Source organism: Cheilinus undulatus, linkage group 16, assembly GCF_018320785.1.
Source record: "Cheilinus undulatus linkage group 16, ASM1832078v1, whole genome shotgun sequence".
NCBI lineage: Eukaryota > Metazoa > Chordata > Actinopteri > Labriformes > Labridae > Cheilinus > Cheilinus undulatus.
The window spans coordinates 24,057,819-24,071,450 of NC_054880.1; the positions used below are offsets into that span (position 1 = coordinate 24,057,819).

General features: G+C 39.1%; 1 protein-coding gene across 1 annotated transcript in view; it reads left to right on the forward strand.

Annotated features, from left to right (window-relative positions):
- Positions 1-7,590, forward strand: part of csmd3b (CUB and Sushi multiple domains 3b) — a 367,690-nt gene extending 360,100 nt beyond the window's left edge. Inside the window, exons 71-72 of the mRNA XM_041808608.1 lie at positions 2,488-2,623; positions 3,234-7,590. Coding sequence (XP_041664542.1) covers positions 2,488-2,623; positions 3,234-3,393 — 296 coding nt within the window. The 3' untranslated portion in view covers positions 3,394-7,590. The remainder of the gene's footprint in view (positions 1-2,487; positions 2,624-3,233) is intronic.
- The last annotated feature ends 6,042 nt before the right edge of the window (positions 7,591-13,632 follow it).

Sequence of the window (13,632 nt, forward strand, 5' to 3'; positions counted from 1 at the left end):
CATGAAAAAGTTTGTTTTTTTCCTGTGATTTAATTCAAGAAGTGAAACTTCCATACCGTAAAAACATATTCATAATACAGAAATGTTGACCTTCTGGAAAATTGTGCTCATTTATGCACTCAGTACTTGGTTGGAACTCCTTTTTGCACAAATTACTGCGACATGGCATGGAGCCAGTCAGTCCATGGCACTGCTGGGGTTTTATGAAGCCCATTTGCTCTGATAGCAGCCTTCGGCTTGTCTGTTTTTTTGAGTCTGGTGTCTCTCATCTTCTTCTTGACAATAGCCTAGAGATTTTCTACGGGGTTTAAGTATAACCAGTTGGCTGGCCAATCAAGTACAGTATTACCATGGTCAGCAAACCAGTTTGTGGTAGTTTTGGCACTTCATGCTTCATCTGCTTAAGTCTCCTGGTAGACAGCTGACTGTATTGACTCTGGAGTTGATAAAGCACAGTATACCAACCACAGCAGATGACATGGCAGCTTAAACCATCACCAACTGTGGAAACTAAAAAAACACTGGACTTTAACAAGGTATCTGCAGGGTCTTGAAAAGTATTAAAAGGTGATAAATCAATTTTGGGAAAATTAAGACCCTTAAAAAGTATTGAAAAGTCTTATCATGACTTTATAAAGTCTTCAATTTTGAAAGTATTTTTTCTGAATTAGCTGTCCAAGAGTTTGAGTCCCAAAAACATCGTAAAAGTGTGTGAATTTATTCATTTTTATTAAAAAACAAAGATGAACAGGTACATAAAAACTAGGCTATTGTGGGTGCGTTCATAAATTGTCTCTGAGAGTGCCAGAGCGAAGGGGCGGGGGGAGGGTAGAAATTCAGAAGCACAAAGATTTACTATCCCAGCCTATTTGAATTTTGTTGTATCATAGTGGTCTATAGTCTTTATCATAAACTAAAACTGTTAAGTTAAAAATATCACTGATGTAAATGGTTACAGCTTGAAGTGGCGGTGAGGTATTAAAAAATATTAGGAAGGTCTTGAAAGAAGTCTTTAAAAGGTATTAAAATTAACTTCAAGATTCCCGCATATACCCTGTTTAAGCACCTTGGGTTCTTTGCCTCTCAGATCTTCATCCAGATTCTGGGACCTTGATTTCCAAATGAAACTCAAAATTTACTCTTATCTGAAAAGAAGGCTTTGGGTCTTTTTTTCTTTAGTTAGGTGACACAACATTGTCTGAAGTGAAGGTGTGGCTCAACACTAAGAACACAACACTTGTAGCCCATTGCCTGGACCCATCTGGTGGCTCTTGATCCACTGACTCCAGCCTCAGTCCACTCCTTGTGACGTTCTCCTAAGTTCTTGAATCCACTTTGTTTGACAGTCCTCTGAAGGCTGAGCTCATCCCGGTTGCTTGTGCCCCATTCCTTACCACACTTTTTCAGTCAACTTTCCATGAAAATTCTTTGATACAGTCTCTAAGAACAGCCTACCCTTTCAGCAGAGACCTTCAGTAGCTTACCCTCCTCGTGGAGGGTGTCAGCTTGTCCTCTGGACTACATAAAAGTCAGCAGTCTTCCCAAAGATTGTAGTTGTGTGAACTGAACAAGAGTGAGATAATAAAGGCTTAGGAGACCTTTGCAGATTAGACTTTTATATAATATTCTAATATTTTGAGATAGTGTATTTTGGATTTTCATGAGCTGTAAGCCATAATTATCAAGATTAAAACAAAAGAGGTCATGGAATGTTTCACTTTAAATCACAGGGAAAAAAATGTACTTTTACATGATATTTAATTTTTTTTAGATGTACCTTTATAATCCCTCCAGCAAGTTCTGTGTCTGCCCTGAGGTCTCATGTCAGTTGGATATGCCTGGAAGACCTCTACAAGGGCATGGCTTCAAACAAGTACTCCATGATTCCCCTGGATGTCCAGGCTCCTCACCCTATCTCTAAGGCTCAGACATTCCACATCCCATAGAGCAGTCTGTGCTGCTGGGAGTCAGAAGACCCAGGTTGCCACCTATAAGCCATTCAGCTTGCTTTGCATCTGACCTCAAGGCCCTGTGTGCAGGTGGTGGGCCTGTAGGGTGGTGACTTATTTTGTTTTTGAGTTGCTCATAGTCTGGACCCTCCCCAGGGAACAGTTTGCCTTGAGAGACTCTACTAGGGGCTAGTGCCCCTGACAGCACAGCTCCAAGGTTCTCAGGGACACACAAATCTCTCCACAACAATTCATGGAGGTGATGAAACAACACTATTTAATACGATACAACATGATGCAATACAATGGAATATAATACAGTAAAATGTATGCTATAATATGACAATACAAAATAATACTATACAATGCTATATTATATGATACTGTAAAGTGAGATGGTACTGTATGGTACGATGCAGTACGTTCCAATGTGATATGGCATGATATACTTTATCGTTCCCTTTGGGGAAATATGGCTGTGTATATTCATATCTGAGTAAATTTTGTGAACAATGAATTATTTTCCTGTGTGCCACAGGTCTGAATATGTCAGAGAGTCAGAACTCTCCACCCCCCCAGCTCGGTACCAACAGCAGTTCTGTGGCTATCGCTATTCTGGTGCCTTTCTTCGCTCTAATATTCACCGGCTTTGGTTTCTATCTCTACAAACAAAGGTATGTGTTTACAAAAACCTGAAATTTTCTCAGTGAAGCATATCTCTGTTAAACTCAAGCAATGAAAAATAATATTAACCTGTCACTTCATTGTTACCTCACCCCTGTTTGTCATTATTGTCATGAGAAAAAAGAGAAGGCCTTGTTGGTGTTTTAAGAAGCTGTCTGAGTGAGGAAAACAGTAGCTGCCTCAGCGGTTTGACTGTTGAGGCGCTGAGAGGAAGTCAAGACACTGTCTGTTTCAAACTGTGCTGCAAAACAATTCTGTTTAGAAGGTGTTAAATTAGATTTTTCAGAGATATGATTTAAGCACAAGTGACTGGTGTTCACATTGTTAGCAGATGCAAATAACTTCTGTTCTGCTCTTAATACTTAAAAAAAAAAACTTGCTGAAGGAATTAGTTTTGGAGGGGCTGATTGGAATCTCGCTTGGCTTCTCAAAAGCACAGTGCTCAGTCTAATCCTTCTCTAAGCTTATTTACTCTGCCTCTGCTCCCAAGACTGCTTTCACCATTGTCCACTGGCTACCTAGTTAATATTAATAGACAATTAGAACAATTTTATCTCTTTAATGGTGTACTTACATTTTTTTCACTTTTTTTCCCCACAGAACCACACCAAAAACACAGTACACAGGCTGCTCAGTCCATGAAAACAACAACGGCCAGGCCGCCTTCGAGAATCCCATGTATAACACCAACGCCAAGGCTGTGGAGGGGAAGGCGGTTAGATTCGATCCCAATCTGAATACTGTCTGCACCATGGTCTAAGGATTGATTATCCTCGCCTGAACCTAATGACTTAAATATCTAATGGGACCACAGTTGGAACGAGGCTGTGGGAGCCGTATGCTTCGACTAAAACCTCAACACCATCAGCAACATGGTACACATCGATTACAGAAGACCTACAGCACCTGATTAGAACAAGTGGAAAGAAGAGTGTCCCCTTATAATCAACGCTGGCCACAAAATGGCCAAACCAACACTGAGATTCGACATGGAGAGAATGGAAAAGATGTAACCCAGCTGAATACTAATCCAGCTATAATCAGTCTCTAACCCCAAGACTCAGATGGTCATGGATAGATTATAATTTGATTCTAAACCACAGAGAGTTATTATTCTCCAACCTCTAATTTAACCCCGATCACTCTCTCTGATACCAGTCCCACTGATTTCGCCATGACCTGCTTGTCGGATTTCGTGCCATGTCACCGTAACCCAGTGCCGAATTTTGTATTTCACACAGAGCTTTGGAGAGAAGGAGCCACTCTCTGCTCTATGAGTAAAGCCCTGCCTGAAGAGAGAAAGAGAGAGAGAGAGAGCATGAGGAAGAGGAGCACATTATCAGTGCTCAGGCCATGGTTATACATCATGGTGATAAACTGCACTACAGAAATTTTTGATATTATTTGTACCATGTCTTCTCCTGCTACTCCTCTCAACAAATCCTTTCTGTGAGCAAGAGAGGCTGAACAGACACAGATGGGAAAGTGTGACATGAAGATGATGTCACAGAAGACACTGTGAAGCAAAGATTTTTTAAAATAAAGTTTGGCTCAAAAAACGACAGAAAAAAACACTGTCATAAGGCAGTACAACAGCCTGGCTTGTTTTAAACAGGACTCTAAGACGACGAAGAAATACACAATCCAGGCAAAGAGACAGAAGGCTGGTGCTACTAGTCTCTTGTCTTTTTCTATTAAAAAGGCATCTAAAATTGCTAATGCTAGCAGACAGTAGCAAAAAGTTGCTTTGAACAGCGCCTGACTCCTAAGCAAAGGATAAGGGCGGCCCTGGAGACGGAGCTATAATCCTAACTGAACTGGGATTAGAGCAAGAGCCAAACTAAAAGGAGTCTAAAGGGTGAGCTAGCACCAGGAGAACAGATGAGAAGAGATGGACTCATCAAACGGATAAACTGCTCCCTCCTATCCAATGGATGAGAGAGGAGACCGAGCCAACCCCTAACTGAACTGGAAGCAGGGTGAGGGAGTCATCAAGAGAAAACGATGAGATCTTTAAAAATCCTAACACAGCCAATCAGAGCCTGTCGAACCTGAAATCAACTGCTGAGTGAGGTCGGCCTTTCCTCCACATAATGAATCAGATCAGACGGCCCTGAGGAATCCGATCCTGTGAATTTCAATGGACTCTGATGAGAGAGACAGCGAACGGATACAGAGGACTCTGATGGACTTTCAAAGAAAAAAGACTTTGAGAAACAGAGGAAGCTCTCTGGCACTAAAGCACATTTTAACAGGAACCCTACCTGTCCAACCCACGGAGAGACGGACTGACACAGGGACAGATAGATGGGAGGTTAGAGGGAAGCCGACAGGATGAGTGACAGACAGGTGAGATGACAGGTACACTCACTAACAGAAATGTGAGGCAGAGTCGACAGGTGGTAGTGAGACCGACCCATGCAGACAGAAAGCTTGAACAGAGACAAGCAGGGTCTCAGGACTGATGCAGACCATCCCCGTACGTCTCCACTCTGCAGACAGACGAGTTTAAACACAGATTAACCAGATGAGCAGACACACAAAGTAATAGACAAGCTAAAAGAAAGACAAACAGGGTTGTAGCCCTCATTTGTGGACACAGCTCCACAGTAATTCTGCACTCCGTGAGTGCTTATCTCCTTTCTTTGTTACTGCTGCAGAATCTTCTGATCTGTAAATCTATTGCATATATATTCGGGAGCATTCACCACCTATATTTTTGTGCTATATATTTACCACGGGGAGGGGCTGATGGGGACAGATGGATTATATCTGAGAGTTTTCAAAAAAAATAAAGATATTTCAACTATGTGTTGTTCACAGAAGTCACAAACAGTATTTGAGTTGTTGTTTTAAATGGGATTGTTTCCTTTGCTTTATGTGATGTGAAGTTCCTTTCACCATCACTGTCTTTCCCACCGAGGCAATCATGAGCATCATGGGTGTTGTTGTTGTCATTATTGTTGAGATTTAAGGTTTTCCAGCAACAATCATGCTGTGTAAAGTTAATATGTCAAACATTCATCACAGGCGGCACATTTGGAATTTATTCATTGATGGATTTCATGTTTTATCTGCTGTTTCTTTGCCCCTTCGCTGGAGCTCTTACATACAGTGAGTCATGGATTATGGTACAATGGTGACACAGGCATCGCTTTGATGATCTGCTTGAATATCGTCACTGTTTTCAGAACCTAACTGGTGATATGATGTCACAGAAATTTGCACATCATTACCCCTAACTAAAGCTGTTTTTAAGCTACAGTTCTCAGATGTTGCCAAACTCCATACCACAGATACCAGATCTCAAATGAATCTCATTTTTTATTTATTATACATACCCAGAGTCTTGCTCACTGGTAGAATTAATGTCTCTGATAATGCTATGGTAAAGCCAAATGAAAGACAGTAAAAATAGTAATTTTATTAACTGATTGTTGACAACGATGCCCTACATACAAAATATTTGACCACTTGTTAAATGTCTGTTGTACATTTTCCCGTCGTTTCAAGTTTGTTGTTTCTATTTTTGTGTTCCTGCTTAGGAATTCAAGTACAAAGCTTTGATTCATTTTAAAAAGTAGCTATAAGAGTGTCCTTAGTTCAGTGTGTGACTTTAGTAGCGAAAGTCTACATGTTTTAAACTTGTCTATGCCCTCACAAAGTCACTAAATTTTAAATGATCACAGCTACAAGTTCACCTCCAGGATTTGAATCTCTTGTCATTTCCCACCAAAGTAAAAAGTTCTGGTCTCAAAAATCAGCACTGAATGGATACACATATTCTGTTTTTTGAGTGCCTCTTAAAAATTAATCTTCCCTGTTACTGAAATCTGCATCAATAATAAATTTGAGCCCCCAGTTTACAAGCCTCCAATTACAGGTCTTAAAGAAGATTTAAAAATCTTTGGCAGTAAGAATCAACCAGTCATTTTTTTAATCAAAGTTTTTTGCATTTGCTTTAAAAAGTCTGTGAACAGCACATTTATTTTAGACAGTGAAGCTCTGTTCATTTGGGAGAGAATATTAAGATTACAAACTGACAATTTAGTAAATTCAAACATATCCAGAGGCCATTGAGATTCTTTTTCCCTTTTTCATAAAAGTATTTAAAATCTCAGATTGATGTTCCCTGACTAGAAGCTCTTTTCAGATCTGTTGTCCCAGCTTTTCTGTTAAAATATCGAACGGTATCACCGCTGGTGGCTGTCGTTGCACATTTTTATCGGCCTTTACGATGGAAGAAGAGAAGATGATTTTTATAAGAAACCATGCCCATATTGACATTTCTATAATAGTGCCATATTTGAGGGGTTGGGTCTGAAAATGCATCACATACCACTTTACATGCATAACCTGTTCTCACTTAAAACGACTACATGTATCGATGAGCATGAGTCACTGAATTTGTTTTTGAAATTATGTTTCTGGGACTTTTATTACAAGGTTTGAATCCAACGTGGGTCCTCACTTGATGAGTTTTTTTAATGAGTCACAGTAAGAGAAAAAACATCTTTGCTTGAAGAACCCTTGCAGCTGTGACCACAAGCACCAGTGAAAACTCCTCAGCTGCATTGTTAGCGACAGCCTCCTTCTTTGTCATTGCCCTCTCATCCCTGCATTGCTAAGGTAACATTGATTCTGATTACAGTTTGGATTGATTGTTGCTGCTGTTGTTGCTGTTTTTTGTGTTCTTTTTTTTGTTTTGTTTTTCGGTATGGATCTGACACAGTGCCTACCAAAAACCATGGGACCCTCCCTGTCGCCAACACACATGCACACACAAACAAACAAACACATTTGCTCCAACCCTCCCTCCCCCTCCATCGGAAGTCCTTTTTTTCTAAGCTTCAGTCTATTTTGCCACAAGCTTTTCCTACTGACTGACCGCAATAAGACCCGTGTGATTTGAAAGACTTAAAAGCTGTTCCTGCCTGGGGACATTGGAAATATTCACCATTTGAAAAAAAAGATGAAATATAGAATAAAAAAGTGTTTTGTACAGAAATTTATTTTTATGATGAAATTATTTGTAAAATGTATGAATCTATTATGTAAATTTTCAATGCAATGTAAGATTAAAAAAGGCTAATTGCTTTTGTAAAAAAAAAAAAAAAAAGTGTCGTCCTTTGTTGTTTGTTCCGTCAGCTGATATCTTTGCCTTTGTAAGCCAGGATGGAGCTTACAAAAGCTGCAGTGACATACTGTGATAATCACAGTTTTAAAGTATATATTCAGCCTTTTTCATATGAAATTTGAAATCTGCTTTAGGCTCAATGTGACTGCAAAGTCAGGGAGGTCTTGTTAAGGAAATACCACAGGCATAATGTGCCAAATAATATATCTACCCTTAGATAAAAGTGCAGCAATCTCACCTTGTGATGAACTCCCTAAAAGTCTCTCTGGAGTTTCAGTCTAAATTTTAGTACCTGCTTCTTCAACAGAACAGCAGTCAATGGTTGACTGCTGTTCTGTTGAAGAAGCAGGTATCACTACGCATTAAAGGTCACTTATTTTACCCTTTTAAGACAAGTTTATATTGTTCTCAGAGGTCCCCAAAACATGCCTGTGAAGTTTGTTGCTGAAAAAACACTCCAGTATTGGATTTTTGCATGTCTAAAACTCCCTCTTTTTCTGCCCAGTTTAGAACGAGCTGTGTCTGTGGCTTTAAATGTTACTGGGCTGTCTGACTCCGCCCCTCCCAGAAAATGGATGTGACTCAGCCCTCGGCCCAATCCTAATGTCCACACTCACACACTCACTGACTTTGAGGTGCGCTCCCGCTAAGTCCGTGAGGGCTTAGGGCTGTCCCACTGTCAAATCATGAAGTGTGTGAGGGATCTCTCGCTGACTTTTTGAGCCCTTCATGCGCCCTTTCCGGAATTATCCATAGTTCATTACATTGTGACATATGGCAGGGATTCTCAGGGGATGCCCACTGGTAAATGCTACAAAAGTGAAGTGAAAAAAGGGAAATTATAAACAAAAAACATGGAAGGTGCAAAAAGGGATGGACATTGCAAAAAATAAGTATTTTTCCTGTGGGCCTATGTATAGGCTATTATATAAAACAGCCTTCATCCACTGAGAAAACAAGTCTTTAGAGGGCACACGCTTGTTTTTGTCTTTGCTTTAAGCTCTGCAAGATGCCAACTGTCAAAACAAAGGGTTGTCCCATTCCTGCTTCTACCACTTCAAGCCCTTGCAGCCTCACGCACTCAATCATTTTCCAGGTGCAGTCAGTTAAGTCAATAAGGGCTCAGGGTTTAGGGAGGAGTTTGAGATTCATCCCTCCTCTCAGCTGGCAGGTGAGGGGAGGGTCAGGAGAGGAGGGTGGAACTTTCTTCCAAGCAGGAAGGACAAACCAAACCTGGGGGCGGGGCTAACTACCCACATGAGATCAAGAGGGGAAAATCTGAGAACCGCTTGTTTCAACACACATTTTCAGAAAGATGGGTGGATTTTTCTTATTCCTAGGGGGATTGTGGACAGGCCAGGGTCACATATTTTTGCTAGAAAAGCCTGAAAAAGTGTATTTTGCATAATATGTGACTTTTAAATTTTCAGAACAAACAGAACAGATAACACAATTTATGCTAGAAATGAATACGTGTATATATTTCTACATTTTTAGATAATTTGAGTCTGTTAGAATCAAACGGAGCAGGCTGACCTTCACAGCATGATTCAATATTTGCTTCAAGCCTAGAGCTGCTGTGGTAGGGACCAAAGCTGTGCTTTTAGATGGAGGGGAAAAGCTATGTTCCACATTTTCTGTGCACTTGGCTACATACCCCAAAAAATGCAAGAATGACTGGGCCACTTTGATATGTTTCATGTTTAGTGTATTCAAGATAGTTAAACCTACATAAAACCGCCTACATGCAGCTTTCCATTAATGACTAGTGAGGCAAATAATGATTCTTAAGAGGATCTCTGCATTATTAGACAAATTAATCATTTGGATAGATATCTGTGTCTCTGATATTTATATTGAACTAAAAAACCCCTTGATATCTGCATTTTAAGAAATTTTTACATAGAAATATAAATTAAATCACCAGGGCGCCACCATGTTTTCATCCGCACCGCACTATGGGTAGGGTTATGTTGTAGAGCATCAGTGGTCCTCTGCCCATACTATTTCTATTCATTAGCCATCAAATCTTCATATCATGAACATTATTACACTTTTAGTGAGGAGAAAATCATTAAGACGTTACTCTCTGTGTGAATCATCAAGTGAATGTAGTCATAGAGGCAAAAAGATGTCATTTAGAGCAAATTTCACTGTGTCTGTGCCAGTGCCTGCTGGGAGAGAGAGAGCCTACCTGGGTGAGCAGTCCTGACTGTTGACGCCGACACAGCTCTAATCAGACCAGGTGATCACTGAGACACTGGGATATGATGACTATCAGACCAGGTTTGAATAGCGGTGCATCACACTACCCAGCAGATGAAAACATGGTGGCCTCCTGGTAAGTTTATGATTTCACATTTTCTCAAAATGTTTTTTGCTCACTATACAGTACATAAAAGATATACAAATATCTATCTATTAGGATGAACTTGTTTTATTATGTCGGGTTCCTTATTAAGGGTTTTGAGATGGCCAATCATCAGATATAAAAAGGGCCCTGGTCGACCTTAGCTAGATCCTTGTCAGGATGAGAGTGACACAAGGGCATGCTCTTCTTCATAGTCAAACAAAAACAAAACCAGTTTGATCAAACTACACGAAGCTGCCAAACTTTATACAAGTGCTAGTTCTTAAAAAATAATTAGTGCGATGTGGTTTGAAAAAACAGAAACTTTGACAGAAATGAAGGCAGAGCAAAGAAGCACAATTTGTGCCACAATTTACTGCCAAAAACCCTATTTATAAGGGCTCTGTGAATCTAAATATATTATTTTTTTCCTACTTATGTTTACTATTTATGTTGTCTCAAATTAGTCATGAAATCAGCACCATCTAGTGTCAAAAGTAAGCAGTACAACACAGTCAAATGCAAGCTTCATGTTTTAAAATGGGTCGTAGTTCCTTTCATTTTCAGAATTTTCTTTGGATTCAATAAAACAAGACCAGAAGCTGCAGATCTGTGGGTCGTAGTTTTGACTCCCCTGGCATACATCAATCACATCATTCCTGTTGTTGTATGAAGGTTTTTTCTGACTATATTAAGGGTCAGCAATCAGTTTATGTGACAAGTTGCACAACATAAAGGATCTGTTTTTCATAATGCAATAAGAGCCACAATTAAAAGATGTGTTCATGATTTTGGACTGTTTGGATCAATATAAATGTTCTCAGCCCACCTGATAGGTTTATGAATAACCCAGCAGGTTCAAGCAGTGCATAAATTTGATGTAAATGAATTCAGCACCAGATAATCTTTTAAAGAATGACCCTAAGGCTGTTCGGTTTACCTCATACATGCATTAATGTTTTGAAATCCTTATTTATGGGCCTGTTCAATACCTGTCTGATAGCCTGCATAATTCCCTGTACACTCTTGTGCATACAGTATTCTCGCACTTGGATAGAGAGCAGCGATCCAGCTGATTTCACCTACCATAAAAAGCCCTAACAGAACAGAAAATAAAGGGAGGATTGGTGATTACAGAACGTGAGTAATGATTATTTAGCATTTGAGAAAGCCAAGCAGTGAAACATTAAAGAATAAATTAAGATTACCAGGGGATCTGGACATCTGAGAATGGGCTGCTCTACAGCTGAAACAGTAAGACATCACCTACACGCACTAGTTTGATTTCAACCTGTGCCAAAACATCAGTCAGATCACCAGTTTGACTTCTGTTATTATCCATCACATCAACTTTACAGTTACGCTATAGTAAGATACATTTTAAAGTTAATACAAACCTTTAAAAAGAGGCACAGCAGACAAGGCTCTGCTCCATGAAGTAGAGGTGACCTTAACATACTGGTTTATGTTATAACAGCAGTCAGACTGTCACTTATGAACTGTCATCCACAGACAACCTCTTAAAAACCTGCTGAAGTGTGAAGCATCTCTTCTTATCATGGCAAACTGTTCAGTTCTGGATTCTGTCAAAGGAATGAACACATGCAGGCTCTGTAAGGTGGCCTGATTTAGCCAATTTAAGTGGTTAGCACCAAGGTAATAATAGTTTGGGATTTTTTATTGTTATTTCATTTTCACTTTCTGTGTTCAATTTCAGTTTAGTTTTATTAGTTTTGATTGCTGGTTTGTTAGTTTATAGTTTACTTTTTCTTTTGCAAAAATTATTCGTTTTAGTTTAGTTTTTAGTAGTTTTAGTGTTTTCGTTTTTTACAGATGCATGTCAAGGCTGGGTGATCATTATACAATTTTAAAGACATATTCAAACAGGCTACTCTTAACTTATCATTTCATTTATTTAAAGATTATGTTTGAATAAAACTCCAGACATTAAACTACCACTGTGTAAAGTCTTAACCAATCAATTCATGCTATTTTACACTCCCAAGACTAAGGCGTAGGTGCCAGTTGGTATGTTTGTGTCAAGGACTAAAACTAAGGACATTTTTTCTCTATTTTTATTTTGTTTTTGTTAGTTTTTTTTTCACTCACTATGCAGTTTTAGTTAGTTTTAGTTTTTTGGTAAAGCTTCGTTTTTATTTAGTTTCAGTTGACTAAAATGGCTTTTGAATTTTAGTTTTAGTCATTGAGTTAGTTTTAGTTAACTATAATAACCCTGGTTAGCACTGATGATTACAACAAGATGGCACTGGGTTCAAAACATGGGAAGGAACCTTTAGTATGGAGCCATGTGTCATCTAAACAAACGTCATTTATTTATATTTATTTATTTGCTGTTTTTATCACTTTTTATTTATGCTTTTAAAATGTTTCTATTGTGTTTCTTTTTTCCTTTGTCATTGTATTTTAATGTCCTGTGTGAAGCACTTTGAACTGCCTTGTTGCTGAAATGTGCTATAAAAATAAACTTGCCTTGCCCTGTAGCAGGGGTTCTCCACGTTTTCTGCAAGACCACTGACCCTCATTATATCTGAATGTGGAGGAGGCATAGTTGAACACAGCAATGTGCAGACAAAGATTGTTTTAAAAAAACATTACTTTGATTTGAGCTTAAATCTCACCAAATTGCCATGTTTTTAATACAATTTGAAATCATTTTGAAATATTTTTTATTATTATTATTATTATTATTATTATTGGAAGGCATCTGGCGACCCTCTTTTCAGAGCCTCTTGACACCCAGGAGGGCCCAAACCCGCACAATAAGAACAACGGACATATCAAGATAAATATGAGAGGAGTGGAGGGTGAAAATTAAAATTTTTTTATTCTCTTTTTTCAGCCCAACATCCAAACAACTGTCTGTCAGGCAAGAAAAAATGTCTGTAAAAACTTTATGAAGTCATATTTATGATTGAAGTTTACATGTTTCGTTCGCAGTATCTAAACCAACAGACATAGGTGTGTGTTTTGTAGTCCATCAACAGTAAACTGTACTTTTATGAAGTAAACCCCTGTCACATTGGTAACACCTGTTTAGTGTAAGAACAGATTCCCTTATCGCTGTTTTTTCCTGTCCTCTTAGTCACACTTTTCCTTGACCTTGTGTGGCTTTCATCCAGGCCAAGGAAAGGTGGATAGGAAAGGACTAAGAAATTTATTTTTATTTTACTTTTCAAACAGACCCAAACAATGTGTGCACTGATGCCTCATCTAGGTGTGAATCCTGGCAGAGGCTTTATTGTGAGGAGCTCTCATAGTCTGGCCACTTCACCCTGATATGTGGACCAACTAAACTTAACTCAAGCTAACACACAAGGCTTTCAGGGTGGAATGTGCTGGTTAGTCTCTGTTTCAAATCATTGTGAGGATTAGAAGTTTATAAGCTTTTGAAAAGACTTGGCCTCCTTCTACACATGGTGTGTTTTTAAAAAGAAGGCTGACAGTACCTCCCCAACCACATCCACAATCTTGCCACAAGGGGGCGTCCTTTC